This window comes from Phoca vitulina, unplaced genomic scaffold (genome assembly GCF_004348235.1).
Source record: "Phoca vitulina isolate PV1807 unplaced genomic scaffold, GSC_HSeal_1.0 scaffold9, whole genome shotgun sequence".
In the NCBI taxonomy this organism is placed as follows: Eukaryota; Metazoa; Chordata; class Mammalia; order Carnivora; family Phocidae; genus Phoca; species Phoca vitulina.
In genome coordinates this window covers 58,636,457-58,653,466 of record NW_022589712.1, presented here as the reverse complement: position 1 = coordinate 58,653,466, position 17,010 = coordinate 58,636,457, and the positions used below count along the sequence as shown (strand labels likewise).

General features: G+C 33.1%; 1 protein-coding gene across 1 annotated transcript in view; it reads right to left on the bottom strand.

Moving 5' to 3' along the window:
• Nucleotides 1-17,010, bottom strand: part of ASCC3 (activating signal cointegrator 1 complex subunit 3) — a 366,263-nt gene that overhangs the window by 321,981 nt on the left and 27,272 nt on the right. The window contains exon 4 of the mRNA XM_032408161.1: nt 7,020-7,579. Within this exon, the coding sequence (XP_032264052.1) occupies nt 7,020-7,579 (560 nt within the window). The remainder of the gene's footprint in view (nt 1-7,019; nt 7,580-17,010) is intronic.

Here is a 17,010-nt window from a genome sequence, read left to right as displayed (position 1 = left end):
AATTATTATTAAAACTAAATAACATTATTTAATATAAGAAATTTAATATTAGTATATTTTATTTTATTAAAATATTATTTGCCTCGTTCATTCACATCCTCCCATGAGTATAAAGTGAGTTGAGTTTTGCAGAGGCTACATAATGTATGATTATCAGAACCGACTAAATGTGGAAGCACATATGGGAATCTAGTTGTCTTCTATTAAGCTAGATGTTGAAATAATTTGAAAAAATGTAATACACTGCCATTCTTCAAACTATATTTTTTATTTTAGAAAAGTTATTTTTAATAAAAATGTTCCTTATGTTAATATAACAAATTAGGTATATTATTTTAAAATACTTATTAAATAATTTAATGTATTAAATTTTTTTGTTTTAATTTCTAATACAATATCAATAGAACATATTGATAAACAACATAAAGAAAAGTTCTAGGAGGTCCTCAGTAATTCTTAAGAGTGTAAAGGAGTTTTGAGAACAAAATGTTCAAGAACCACCATATTAAACCATGCTAATCATTCTACATCAAAATTTCAAAGAATGTTGAATCATTTATAACGCAAATAAGTAATAAAAAAAATACAGTCTTCCCTCAGAAGACAATCTAACCAACTACTTCTTAGGATCAGGCACATGTCTGGAACAGGGTTAAATTCAGAAGTTAACTTGAATGAGTCAAGTAACACCATCTGCAAAGAGTCAAGAGATAAAGCTAACAGCAAATGTCAAATCACAAATGCTATAAAGAATAAGCCCCATATGCACAAAAGCAAACTATGATCATATCAATACAACTCAAAATTCACTTTTCCTAAGAACTGATTACACAATAACTCTATCAATATTTACATCAGTATTAATAACTCTGCAAATAGCATTTAATATTGAAAGAGTACCAAGAGATATGTACACTCCAATACATCTTCAATAGATCTCCAATATTCTCAAGTGTTTTTCTATTAACATCTTTTATATTTTAACAAAGACTATTAAAATCAGAACTCACGTCAAAAATTAAATTCAAAAGATTTTCTTTAGGATTAGTGACACTTAAAAAAGCGAAATAGAAAAAAAAAAGTAGTAAAAATAATAATTCTCTGAATTAAGACCTAGCCTTTAAGCATCATTTTATTACTTGAACCATCTATATATAAGGCATAGATAAAATTTTATATACTCATCTATAGTGTATACACTCTAATAAAACTTTAATATGTGTAAATATATGATGCTCATTAATATGGAAGGCAAGAAACTAACATTTGAAAGCCTACAGTCTGTGAAACATTATGCTAAGTACTTCATATATATTATCTCACAATTCCCCACAGCAAAATTCCTAAGCAGATATTTTACAAATAGGGAGCTGATGTTTATAAAGGCTTAGTAGTTTGCCCATGGTAAACCACAGGTAAGGAAACAGAAAGAATTTGACCCGGCTTTGTAAGAAAAGAAATTCCTTCAGATAGTCTTGTTAGTCAGTGCCCTTCTCTTCAAAGAATCTAATGGCCTACTGGGTAGAACAGTAGGCCTAGGCTCAGAAAAAAGTCCCAGAATTTCTACCATCCTTGCTTTTATCACTTTAGGAAACACATGGGCCTCAGTTTTGTTTTGTATCTTTTTACAGAGGATTTTATCCCTACCATGCAGGACTATCAAGAAACTGGTTATGTCAAGGGAGACAGCCTGGTACAGGTCCACACATAACAGGCACTGAAAACATAGTAGATTTGCTGTTACTAATACTGCTACTTTCTAGGGGGAAAGTCTGTGTTCAAAGTTCATTGTATGATGCCAGTAGGACTAAACCGACTGCTACAATTCTGGTTATGGAACATCAGCAACAGGAAGATGTCTGTACTAATCAGGACAGGTCCCGATTAAGAAAATAACATGGAATGTTCAAATCTTACTTGTTTCCGATGGCTAAAATGCTCTAACGTTAATAAATATTTTTTTAAAATAAATAAACCTCAAGAGCATAAAGAACCTTAAAGAATCTCTAGCCCAATCAAATTCTAAGGCTTAATCATGACTGTAGCTTTAACAGAAAGATGACTAGGAGTGAGAGGTTAAAAGAAGAAAAGCCCTTAGAGGTGCAAGGTAGGGCAGGTAAAGACAATGGTACTGAGAAACCTAAGAAGTGGGCTGTTGTATTAGTTCAACAGCCACTAAAACATATAAATACTTCAAATGTAACTAATTCTCTGCAGAAATACTGAAATTCATTCTTAATAAGGTTTCATCCTTTCTCTTATTTCAGCCAATTCCATATTTGGAACTCTCTAAAAGGGCAAAACATTGTTTCTAATGAAATTATGAATTAGAGTAAATGCCAAAGATTCCTCAGTATATTTAAAATGTTTTATGTTTCGGGCGCCTGGGTGGCTCAGTTGGTTAAGCGACTGCCTTCGGCTCAGGTCATGATCCTGGAGTCCCGGGATCGAGTCCCGCATCGGGCTCCCTGTTCAGCAGGGAGTCTGCTTCTCCCTCTGACCCTCCCCCCTCTCATGCTCTCTCTATCTCATTCTCTCTCTCAAATAAATAAATAAAATCTTAAAAAAAAAAAAAAAATGTTTTATGTTTCAAAGCACCAAATACAGCAAAATGTACAGATTTACTTTTTGGCAAAGAAAACACACCACAGTGGAGTCAGAATTCTGAATTTAAATCCTGGATTCACTACTTATTCTGTAACCTTGGGGAAATTTCCCAACATTTCTATAAAACAGCTAGCTACCTCCTAGTAAGCAATAATCCATAAGGCCAACAGATTATCTCCTTAAATAAGTACCAGCAAAGCAGAGGTACCAAAAAATGAGAAAAATGCTTTTAAAGAATGTGATGTTTGAAAAATACTTCAACTTAACTACAATGGTACAAATGAAATTTTATTAGAATTTCTTATATTTGCTTTAGCATGATTTTTTTTTTTTTTTTAATAACTTACGGGAGGGGAGGTGAAGTGTCTCAGAATGTAACCTTTCCAGTGCTTAGGAGTTTCTAACAGGTTTAAATCCAGCACTGCTTACCTCAAAGCATTGCTGTTAAAGATTAAAGGAGTCAATCAGAGAAAGACATGTATCATATGATCTCACTGATATGAGGAATTCTTAATCTCAGGAAACAAACTGAGGGTTGCTTGAGTGGTGGGGGGTGGGAGGGATGGGGTGGCTGGGTGATAGACACTGGGGAGGGTATGTGCTATGGTGAGCACTGTGAATTGTGTAAGACTGTTGAATCACAGACCTGTACCTCTGAAACAAATAATACATTATATGTTAAAAAAAAAAAAAAGAAGAAGATAGTAGGACGGGAAAAATGAAGGGGGGAAATCGGAGGGGGAGACGAACCATGAGAGACTATGGACTCTGAGAAACAAACTGAGGGTTCTAGAGGGGAGGGGGGTGGGGGATGGGTCAGCCTGGTGATGGATATTAAAGAGGGCACATTCTGCATGGAGCACTGGGTGTTATATGCAAACAATGAATCATGGAACACTACATCAAAAACTAATGATGTAGTGTATGGTGATTAACATAATAAAATAAAAAAAAGAAAAAAGATTAAAGGAGGTGACACACATACATACAACACTTAACATAATGCTTATGTCAAACAGTAGACCTCAAAAATTGCCATTACTGTTATTACTATTGTCATTAGGATTACTTCTCTCCACACATTTCAGACTAGAACCTTTCTCTCGCACCACCTTTGTGGTAAATGTCATCATATACATACACTTTTTATTCTCATGCTTCCAACACTAGTTCAACAATAACATAAAAGTCTTTGGGGGGAAAAAAAACCTTTAAATAGCCAGTCCTTAAAAACAGCTTTATCATCAGTCATTAGGTCAATAAACTAAAGTTGGAATTGGGAAATCCTATGTTGAGGAAGAAAAATGCCTTCAGCATAGACATAGCTTTTAACATACTCCTCTTACATTATATGTAAAAATATATTCCTATGATTCAGCTAAATTTCTAGAGCAACAGCACACAGCGTGTTTATTTAAATATTACTATTCCGGAGTCAATTAAAACCTCAAAAAGAAATGGAAATTAATCATGCTATCACACATACTGATTACTCTTTTAATTACACCCTTTCCAGGCTTCAAAGTGAAGAATTTAAAAGTCAAAAGACAACACATAAGGTATAGCACACCTTAAAGTGAAAATAACAGTGGTCAAGAGTGACTGTAATAAAACATTTTTCTATTGAAGCATTACTTCAAAATTATAAGGAAAATTTGCTGTAACAAACTACAATTGCACAGAAAGGATCGAATATATAAAGTATAAATAACATATACTGTAAAATTAAAAAAAAACTATCATAATAATTGTTTATTTTTATTCACAGTTAGAAAAACCAAAACACTAAATGAATCATTTAAAACTCCATTACTCAAGCCACTGGTAGAATGTGAAATATTCACTTACATGTTAAAGTGACATGTCCATTAAAGAGACTCCGTTAAAGAGACTGTCTGTAAAGAGACTGTCCATTAAACACTGGCTGAAAAATCACTGAACCAGACCATATAGGGTGTATCTATAGGTTTTAGAGTGGCTCCCAATACACCTTAACAAGGTGTATTTCAAAGCCTTACTTTATTTGGCCCTTACCTGTCTGCCCACCCTTGTCTCTCAACCACATGCCTTTTACAACCAGCACCCTCACTGTACAGATTACAGCTATTTAAACACACTGCATTCTTGTTCACATTTAAAATAGGTTCCCTACCTTTCTGGTCCACTTGAGGAAGTTAAATATAGTCATATTTTAAGACATGGATCAAGATTAACCTCCTCTATGAATACTTTTCCTACCATAGTAACCCCTCCACACAATCTATGACTGGTTCTTTTACACCCCCATTTTCTTTCTATATACAGTTGACCTGTGAACAACACAGGTTTGAACTGTGTGGGTCCGCTTATATATGGGTTTTTTCTCAATAAATACAGTACATGACTGTAAATGTATATTCTCTTCCTTATGATTTTCTTAGCATTTTCCTTTCTCTAGCATACAAAATATATGTTAATCGACTACATTATCAATAAGGCTTCCAGTCAACAGTAGGCTATTAGCAGTTAAGTTCTGGGGGGAGTCAAAAGTTATAGTGGACTTTTGCCTGTGCATGGGGTCAATGCCCCTAACACCTGTGCTGTCTATGTAGTAACATAATACCTATGCTATTTGAGTACACTTACTTAATGTTATGTCTCCTCTTACTGAACAATGAATTCCCTGAAAGTAAGGTTGCTATCTTATTCATCCTTCTATGTCCAGTAACTAGCACTGTACCTCATACATAATAAACACATACAATACACGTATGATGAATGGATGGATGCGTGAATTAAGCTTGACCTTGTACTAAGGTAGATTATGAAAAAAATCTTGAGAACTAAAAAACATTCTCCCTCCAACAATCAAATTCAGTTACTACTTAAAAATTGTGGCAAGGAAATAAGAAATACAAATTTCACTGCAGATATTCAGAAGTGAAAAGAAAAGTTTTATGGCTAACTCAGAAAATAAAATTTCCATTAGTTATATGTTTGTAAATTTCAGTTTACTATAATCATAATAAGACAACTGCTATGTATTCAGTTAGGATAAACAAGTATCAGTAGAATTTTCTTTATAAATCCCAATTTTTAAAACAATACTATTATTTTCAGAATGTTAGAGCAAAACCATTTACAAATGTGGAACATATCTTGATATAAATTAAACTGCAAAAAAGTTAAGATAAATGAGACTGATCACAGAATTAACAATACGGTAACTTATTTCCAAACTGAAGTTTATCAGCATAATACCTATCATTACCATGGGGTCAGGCCTCTAATATCTGTTTAGTTAATTCCCTAAATTAATTTTTCTCTGAAAAAAAAAAACTAGTATTTTTTATCTGTATTTCTGACACTTGATGTGATTTAAAATAGTAACAATAACAAATAATATTCACAGCTACATTACCATGTAATGAGTATTTACTAAATGCTACTTACCATTTCACATATAGATAGATCTTTTAAGGCTTATAACGATTCTATTATCTTTGCATTCATAGCCCTGTGAGGCAGTCCAACAAGAAAACAGCCTCTGGAAATTCAATTACCTAAAGTCTTACCACCAATAAAAGGGAAAGGAAGGACTGTCTGATTTCAAAGCCTCTACCCACTCTGCAACAGTATACCACTTCTCTTAATCCTTCATTAAATATGTTACTCATCTAACTTATCCAGTATTAAGATTAGGTTGACATTATATTAAATTTATAACAGGAAAGGAATATAATGCCAGTACTGAGAGCAAAACTAAACACTTTAAGATGAACTTTTCATGTAACTGTAAGAGTAATTCATCATTTTGAATAACGTAACTAAATCGTGGCATAGAAAGGAATTAAAATTATGTTTTCCTTTATGTGATATAAAAAACTTATACTTTTTTTACTAAGTAATATAAATTAGTCCAGTTATTTCTATATCAGTCTGTTTTTCAAAGTTTATTCTTTCAAACATGGAAACTAGTGAAAAATATTTTTCTAAATCAGCAAGTCACTCAATATATAGGTAAAATTTCTAATACTTTGAAATTTATTTTCATCAAAGAACTCTTAGAAATATAAAGCACTATACAAACATTAACACTTACTAGTACAGTAATCATGATTCAGCATTTAAACCTATACACTTTTTGAAGATTATTGACTATTGATTATTAAAATGTAACAGCAGATTTAACTAGGACTGTCCCAATAACCAAGACATGTGGACATCTTAACTGTTGCCCTCAGTCTTCTGTTATTCATTACACTCACAGTCCTCCTCCAACTGCTTAGTGGAAAGATATACATGCATACTATATAAACCATTTGGCTACCTATTTTACAGGAGCACAATATTAAACTATCTTTGTTAACTATCCATGTTTAAAAAGGCTATTAAGATAATTCATATTAAAACTTCAATAACTTCCACTATACCTCATTCTGAAGTTCATCACCACTTTTAACGGAAGCAAGCATATCATATAAAGTACAGCAAAGATCTTCTATTCTTGTTGCTTCAGCCATTTCATTTAAAGTTGCATTTAAGTACTTCTCAACTTCACACCACAAAAAGGAGTCGTTTGTTTTTTCCACAGGCTTGAGCTCTGGGGTGGAATGCTCCTGAAAATGTTCATTCAGAAACTTCTTATAATCAAGGCTTATAGTTTTCTGGGGTTCACCATTTATTGGCAACTCGTCAAAGTGGTCCAAATCATGCATGTCAAATGAAAATGCTAAATTTTTACCAAATAAAACTCTATCACTATTTTCTTCCTCTGTCATCTGGATAAGAGCAGTGAGATTGTCTTGACGGAAACGAGAAGTAATTCGATTAGTAGCATTACAAGCTGCAGTGGCCGATGATGATGGAAAGGGACCAAACATCTGCTTGATAGCTTTTGTCTCCTTGTGACCAACAGAGTCCTTCAAGTGAAATGTCTTGAAGAGAAATGCAGCCGCACTTTCAACTGCTTCTTTCCCATTATCTATTCCAACTATTCGAAGATGAAAGAAACAGTATTAGCTCAAGTGAATCACTGTTGAAGTTAACCTCTTCAGAAAAACTACTACAAATATTCTTCTGGGTAATTCCAGCAGTGAAAATATACTGATAAAGATAACCAATTTAGGAACAGAAAAATCCCTTTAAGTCCCTTCCCAAATTCCCAAAGAACCATATTAGGTCAATAAATCATTACCAGTAATCATTCCCTATCTAGAAAGGAGAAACTACCTGGTAACAACTCTTTACCTCTTTCTAAAAACAGTTTGAGGCATTAGCTAAAACTTATTTAAAAGTGATTTTTAAAAACTGATTTGATAGGCTAGTTAAATAAACCAAAATAAGGTGTAAAAAATATATCTGAATTACAGACTTTTAGAGCTAGGAGAAAACCTCAGGAGATCTATAACTTCCTTTCCAATTTGTACTGTGAATCTGAAATGGCAAGAAATAGATTTATACAGTTTTCACTCAAAAACATTTAATACCATCAAGGATGGACATAAACAGAATCTTGTCAAATAAACTTAGCCATATTATAAAACATTTAAAAGAATCTGCTGTTTAAAAGAAGTAAACTTCTTACCAAAGTAAGAGGAAGTAAAGGAGCAGCCACTAATCTCTTTAAAGCATTAATTTCTCATTACTGATTTTCTCAAATAAAAGAACGAACCTGTATCTGTGTCATAGAATTCAAATAGTCTTAGAACAGAAAAAAAGAATTTTAATCTTCAGAAGGACCCAAAGACAATGTGACTGACCTTAAAGAATAAAGTTAGTAATATAACTAATACTAGTATCTTCCTGATACTAGTGCAATTCTATCATTGATCACAAATCTTGAGCAGCTTAGCACAGCCTGATATTCAGTCCAAACTCCTATAGTTTGTTTTCAAGTCACCCTAGGAGCTGACTCCACCCTTTTATTCCAGCCTTATTGACCATTATCCATTTCTAACTCCAGCCAACAAGGATTTCTTAACATCTAAAAACCAGGTCCTGTCCTAACTATGCCTATTTCTATGCCTTTATGTAACCTTCCCCAAAGTCTCTGATTATCCAAATTTTACCCATGTTTCAGAATCCAGCTTAACTGACTCTTTCAGGGTGACTATAATATTGTGTACAATGTTGTACTCCTTCACTGTTCCTAGCCCAAAATAGGTGCCTCAATAGAAATATGTTGAATTAACCTAAACCCAGGCCTCAATGACACCAGACTAGTGGTTTTACACTATATGACACTGCCTCAGTAATTTTTTATCTGATGTTTACACATGTGTGTAGAAGACTAACAATTCATATGAGTGAAGATAATTTTACAACGGCTATTATTTCTAATTTCCTCAAGTATAAAGTCTACTTGCATGATTATAAAGAATTTTCAAAACAGTATGGGACACATATTCTTTTATTATTTAGGAAAATACATGACAAAAAACTTCTATAAATTAAGTAACCCTTTAATTGAATAACATTTATGTACATTTTACTTAGTCTATACATGATGCTTAGAGAACTTGGGTTTTGAATAATTTAGGAATTGTGATAATTCTACAAGTAATTCAATAGGGTTGGGACTACTGAGGTCTGAACAAAAATGGAACTTACATTTTCAAACTCACTTTATATCTAACACCATAAACATATATTCTTTTGAAAAGATATTTTACACCTTGGGATATTTCTTAAACAACTTCCTAAGAACTTTTACATTAAATTATCTCAATTTTTCCTAACAAAATTATCTTCATCTTACAGATGCTAAAATGGGGACTCAGAGATAAATAACTTGGAAGAAATCAAACAGCTAGTTATCAAATGAGATTCAAAGCAGATTTCTAATTCCTAAACAAAATGCTTTACTACATACACTGATTCCCTATAAATTCCCAGAAAGCAGATTTATCTCTAATTCTCATGTACTGAATAAATAATAAACACTTTAGGAAATAAAGTACTGTGAGAACAGTCTTAATTTCTTACCAAAAGTGGAATTGTACCATTATTACATCACTGGTTAAAGTATGTTACAGCCATATACTGCATTCATTAAATATAATGCAGTGGAACTATACATCTTGCCAGAAAACAATCTCCATAGTATAGTAAGTGGAAAAAAAGTTATGAGTCTACGTTTGAAGAAAAGTAACTACAGACTCTTGGAAACATATATGAAGATCAAAAACATTTTTTCAGGGTTTCAAATTTTTAAATGAATACTGACATATCTATTTGTAAAAAAAAAAAGTCTTTAAAAATTTTTAAGTTAAGTCAGATGTTAACACCCTTTCCTAATTATTAACCCTACCCTCGCCTAATTATTAACTCTCCTTCTGTACAACCTACTCCAGCATATCTTTGAGTAGGACACGTGTTCACACCACAGAGTGGTTTCTTTTTTTTTTTTTTTTAAAGTGAATCAGCACCACGCTATTCAGGAGTCTGGAAATTCATTTTTGAGAAAAATTAGCAAACACCATTTATGGCCACTGTTGGCTTTCCAACAGAGACTACAGCATTCTGAAAACAATGGGGCACTAAAACACGCAATGCCGGCTTTTTGCCACGCTGCCTTCCGGTAACCACACACGTGTCTTCCCCGCCCAGAGCCGAGACACGCGTTCCAGTTCGCGCGGTCCGCACATGATGACGTAGTCAGCACAGGACACTGGCTGTTAGCCGACCACTCCGATAAGAAGGCACCTCAGGATTGGAGCAGAGAACCCTGGCCTCACGCAGGGCGGCAACAAATGAACCACCCCGTTTACTAACACTTGCCCACCCAGGAAGCCAGGACTCCGATCTTTTGGTGACTAAACTATATGAAAGCTATTTGTAAAACACGGAGAAAACATCTGAGGAGACTGAAAGAAATCTATGTCTGACTTGTCAAAGGCCTGGCAGGCCCCACCTCCCCTCAACAGAAATGGCAGGAGAAAGGAAACCTCCAGGAAACCGCGCTTGTCCACCGACCAGCTGAACCGGAGCATAAATAATGCGCCACAGGGAGAGAAGGGGGAGAGCTAGGAAACGCGTGTGGTGTGCTTCTAGAGTGGAAACTTGTCATAAGTAGTCCTTTTCTTACACTGTACCCAAAATTAAATTTATGAGATTAACTGTGAGGATGTTGTTCACAAATAACCTCTTTATTTTTATGTACAATGTAATACTATTTTATATTTTATGCACAATGTAAGACTGGTGAACTTTTAAATGATTATTTAGTAGGCTAAAGCTCTTCAGCAACTTAACATTTGCTCCAATTTTCAACCCTTTTCTATTTCACACGACTGCCTGTGCTAATCTTTCTGGACGGATTTTAAGAAGCTGAGTTTTGTCCTCAAGATAAAACATTAGAAAAGAGTAAGATATACACTAAGTAATCAATTGTCAAAGCTTGAAACTTAAGATCTCCAAACCTTTAAGAAAGCTAGTCTAGATACCTAACCACTTGAGTATCAAATTTTCTATCCATAAACACTATACAAGTTGGACTATAAATCAGAAAACTGGCTCTTATCACCTGGCACTTCAACTGTAACACATTTAAAGAGATATCCTTAGGTCACTAGACTATTCTGTATTAATAATAAATACCTGCCCTGCGTACTTCCCAGTTACATTGAGAGAAAATGAGATGTGAAATGTAAACTATATAATTGGTAGCTGATTACTGTAACATTATAAAACACATTTTTAAAATCAGAGTTCAGTGATGATTATAATCAAATCATTCTTGACACAAAATTTACTTCTATATCTCCTTTGATAGCAAAATACTAAGAATTAAAGGGTTGTAAACTATAACTTTAAGCAAATAACCTACACGTTAATAGTTGGGGAATTCTTAAAAAAGAATGAATAAAAAATTTTAATTGAAAATTGAATAAAAACATCCATCAACTGCTTGCATCCTTAACTGCTAATATTCAGTTTACAAGTTGTTAACAAATGAGTTCCCTGACCAGTTACATCTTCAATGTTCAGTAGAAAATATTCTATAAGTATCTTCCAAATTTATATTTTAGTATTGAAATGTTCAAAGCAGTCAAATTTACTTTTTCATGTTATGCAAAACTTTAAGTGTTCATTTTACCAAACACTTGATCTGCAACTGTAAATACCATATTATAACCCTGCATCAGTGTCAACTGAATTCATTCCATTTGTTAGAAGTATCAGCAACACAGCCAAGCCGTTAGAAACATGCTATATTTGCAGAGATTAGCTGATTTATTAACCGATAATTATGATAAATTTTTTTACAAATATGTAAAATATTTGTGCCATAAACTTCCCCAGGACAGCATTACATATATAAAAAAAGTACAGAAATAAGGATTCTGCTTAAACATACACTATTCCATTCCCCAATCATTTCTTTCCCTTTACATATTCCCCTCCAGTGCCATTGGTGGGCTTTTTAACAAGAATAGTATCTAAAATCGTCTAAAATGACACATGCAAGTATCTTCCTCATGTGACAAACTCAAATATACTGAGATTAAATAACATATTAAGACTATAAGAGCCAGGATTATGTTTTCTTTTTACATTATACCATCTTTCAAATAATCACCAAATTGTCAAATTTATGATGTAATACAGATAAGCATTACCATATGACTTTTTGGGGGATGAACTGAATAATTTATGTCATCTAAACTTTAAAATTGTCTAGTTAGGCAATTTAGTATAATGAATGACCTTCATTTATTTCAGAGTGTAACTCTGCATCAAAGCACCTCCAGCAAAACCTCACATTAAGTAGCCATAGTATTCAAGAAATGTTCAATATAGTAATTTAAAGGAGTTGCTTAAATGTTAAAATTATTCCTGCACTTACACAGAAATTATTGCCTTCACGGTGAGCAAATAATTAAAGGAAAGCAAACAGAGAAACATATTTGGTAGAGAAAAAGAGAAGTACAAGAGATTAAAAATAGTCCAAAGCACTTCCCCATGTTTTAAAGTCAGCCAATTTTATGTATATTCACTACAAAATATAAATATTCATCTTACAGTGTAGACTTCAAGTCAGCATCCAGCCACTATATTGCCATTTCTACTACTATAAAATCCTGCATCAAATTATGACTTCCCAAGCAACCAAACAGCTAACATAAAAATGTCAATTTTATATGAGCTTCCTACAGTAAAACCATTACTTTGAGCATCACTAAAGAAACTGTACCTTTGAACAAATCACATAGCTTACTGATATTTAACTAGCATTTTAAACTTTTTAATGTCCAAGGGAAAACATTTTAAAAAAAAGGATGATGTAAAGTATAGACTTCAGTTCTGTATCCATTTATCAGATGCTTAGTAATATTATACTTGGTAATATTATAAAGAACATCAACTGCAACCTTAAAAATGCCTCTACTAAGGATTGAAGTGCAAATTACTTAGGAAATTATAACCACTTGTAACTGAATAATATAAACTAAAACTTTATAAACTGAAGATTTGATCCTATTTCCAACTTTTGCCATTGCTACAATGTCCATTCAATTTACAGCTGTTTTGCCATATCCTCAAGTAATCTGAATTGCCTGTTTATACAGCTGATATATCTGCAAAGTCATCTATGGTTTAATTCACTTATTCAGCTCTTTTATTTTGTAATTTCTCTGGTGAAACAGACATAAATTTAATAACTTTGACCCTAACCATTTAAAACAAAATCTAAATCTGTCCCAGAGTGTCCTTGATGAATTCCTTCCTGACTCACCGAAGCACAGTTCCTGCCCTTATGCACAGTTCCTTCACATCACTGAGCACATACATTTATCACAACAACTACACAGAACAACGATATGTTTACCAATGGCTATTGGTACATCTAGATTATAATAAAATTATTCACTGACAGCCATTTACCAGGCTTTACTCTACACATTTGTAGTATTGCTTCACATCACAACTATACAAAATAAGAATTATCATCACTGTTACAGATGAGGAAACAAGATTAGTGATTTTAATTAGCTACTCACTAGTAAATGACAGAATTGTATTTGTACCACATCTATTAACTGATAACTTTAAATCATCCTAAACTATAGGAAAATGATTTTATGAAAACAGAAACAGAAACAAATATGGAATAAAAAATATAGTTGTGAATATTCCAAATAAAGTATTAACTTACTGGATCCATCCATATATCTAAAAGTAAACTATAGGAAAGCAGAGTTTATTCAGAAATGAAAAGGTGGTGTGATTAACAGAAAATCTAGCAACATAATCTATACTCAAAAAATTAAAGGAGAAACGTCTAATGCACAGATACGATGGCTAGAAGTGGAGCAGGTGGTGAACAAAAGACAACAAACAGAAGAAAAGGCCAAGCCATTACAGCCTTGGGTCTTAACATTACCAAGTTACTGAATCCTACAGAGGGAGTCTGTGAGATGAAACATGTAAACCCACTTGGTCTCTGTTACCATAGTAGGCTTTGATATTTGAGCTGAATACATTCCTAATACATATTTATGAATGTATAAATATATGTAATAAAAATAAGCATGAGAATAATACAAATTTATTATACTTATGATATTGGTTAACAAAGGCTGAGCAGGGTCCATAAGTTCTGACCATATCGTTAAGATTTTATTTCTTAAGGGTGCCTGGGTGGCTCAGTCAGTTAAGCGTCTGCCTTCAGCTGAGGTCATGATCCAAGGGTCCTGGGATCAAGCCCCATGTTGGGCTCCCTGCTCAGTGGGGAGTCTGCTTCTTCCTTTCCCTCTGCCCCTCCCCCCCGCTTGAGCTCTCTCTTTCTCAGTCTGTCTCTCTCTCAAAAAATAAAATCTTAAAAAAAAAGATTTTATTTCTTAAAAAAATAAATACTGAAGGAAAGATAGCCAAGTGTTAAGCTGAACTGTGAATACACAGGCATTTGTTATATTTTTATCAGTCTGAAGTATTTTAAGAAAAATGATATGAAAAGCCATAATTTGTATTTTATTGAATAAAACAAGAACATATACAGTACACATACAGCTCAAAGAATTATCACAAAATGAATGCACCTACTTAATTTGGATAACTACTTCAAGATAGAGAGTATTATCAGCTCCCCAGAAACTTACAAATCCACTCCCAGTCATTACCTACTTCCTCAAAAGTAGCCAAAATCCTGACTTCTGAATCAGAGATCAGTCATGCCTAGTTTTCAATTTCATATAAACAGAATCATCATCCTATCTGTTCTTTTGTGTTTGGTTGCTTTCATTCAACACTGTAAGATCCATTTACAATGTTACATATAGCTGTAGTTCATTATTACTATAAGGTAGTTTACATATCATATTTTATGCCACTATTTAACAGTGAATTGGATTGTTTCCCCTTTAAGGCTATTACAAATAATGCACTGGTCTTTTGCGTACATGCACAGGCATTTTTACTGGAAATTTATGTACACATTACGGGATTAATATATACCAAGACTTAAAATTTCACTTGTCCAACCACAGTAGATACTGTCAAACAGTTATTCAAAGCAGTCATACCAATTTAAAACACAGTCAGTAGTGGATGAGAATTCTTATTTCACAATCTTGAGCCTGAGCAACAACTGGTATATCGTTCTAATTTTATCATTCTGATGTGCATGGAGTGGCATCTCTGATTACTAATAAGGCTGGACACCTTTTCGTGTTTACTGGCCATTCAATTGTCTTCTACAAGGCTCTTGCTCCTTTTTATATAGGATTACCTTTTCTTATTAATTTGTAGGAGTTCATATTTAATATAGATACAAATTCTCTTTTGGGTTATATATGAAGCTATATTCTCCTGTGACTTGTCTTTTTACTCTCAAAGAATAAAAAATATCAGTTTTAATGTAATCCAATTTACCAATCATTTCCTTTATGAGTGCTTTCTGTTTACTATTTAATAAAATTTTCCATATATGAAGATCATGAAGATATTCTTCTTTATTATCTTTTAGAGGATTTATTATTTCAAGCTTCATGTTTTATTTTGTAAGCTGCTTAGAATTATCTGTACAGGTTTAATTTTTTCATATGCATATACAGTTGACCCAGCACCATGTACTGAAAAAACAGCCATGTTTCACTCCCTGAGGACCTTCATGGTAAAGAAAGAGCCCTAATATCCACAAGTCAGTTTCTGGACTCTATTCCATCCCACTGGTCTATTTGTCTATCTTTAGACCAACATCTCACTTCTAATTTACTAATCTTAATAATAAGTCTTAATATCCAGTAGAGTCAATGTTCCCTTTTTATTTTTCAAGGTTGACTTGGCTGCTCTTTGCCTCTGAATTTCCATATAATTTTCAGATTATCTTGTCAATTTCCACACACAAATGCACACCCTGCTGAGATTTTGATTGGGATTGCACTGAATCTGTAGGTCAATATGGGTAAAAATGATCTTATAATAACGAGTATTCTAATCCTTTGTATATTACTGCGTTTATTTAGGTGTTCTTTAACTTCTCTAATACTTTAGTTTTCAATGAGGAAATCTTGCTCACCTTTTGTTAAATTTACTTCTAGATATTTGATGATTTTTAATGATTTTGTAAATAGCATTTTAAATATGCTGCTGGTAAGCAGAAATAAAATTGATTTTTAAACTGACCTTGCTAAGTTCATTTTCTAAGAACTGGCAGTTTTTATGTGAATAATGGCAGTTTTTATGAATCTTTATACTCTTTCTTGCCTTTTCAGCAAGGACCTTCAGTATAGTGAGAAAAAGAAGTGGTCAAGGGTATTGTCTAATTTCCTATCTCAGGGGAAAAGCTTTTTCAACACTGCATCATTACATATGATGTTTGATCTAGGCTTTTTAAATATATATTATTTATCAAATTCAGAAAGTTCTTTCCTATTCTGCCAAGAGTTTTTATCAGAAGTGATTTTAGATATTCAAAAAATGCTTTTTCTTCATCTACTAATCATGTGATTTCAAACCTTCATTACATGAATCACACTATTTTTTCCCCTATTAATCCAGTAACATTTTGTGCACTCATGTGCATTTGTGTTCCCTCTCACACACATTTCACATGTATTTTTCTTTATTGATCCATTTGACAGTGTATTACAGTCTTCATGACACTTCACTATAAACACTGCAGTATGCATCTCCTGAGATTTAGGATATACTTACATAGCCACTAAACCATTGACTTACTTCAGATCTAATATTACCTCATGATACCCAGAGTACATATTCAAATATCTACAATAGTCCCAAAAATATCTTTATTATTTTTTTCCAATTCTGGATTCAATCGAAAATAGTATATTAAATTATTATATGCCTGTAACCTTCTTTAATCTATAAATAATAACCTCATGCCTGTTTAAATGACATTATATGACATTCTCCAGTAAAGCCACCAAGGCATACAAATTTCTTTGTGTGAAGGTT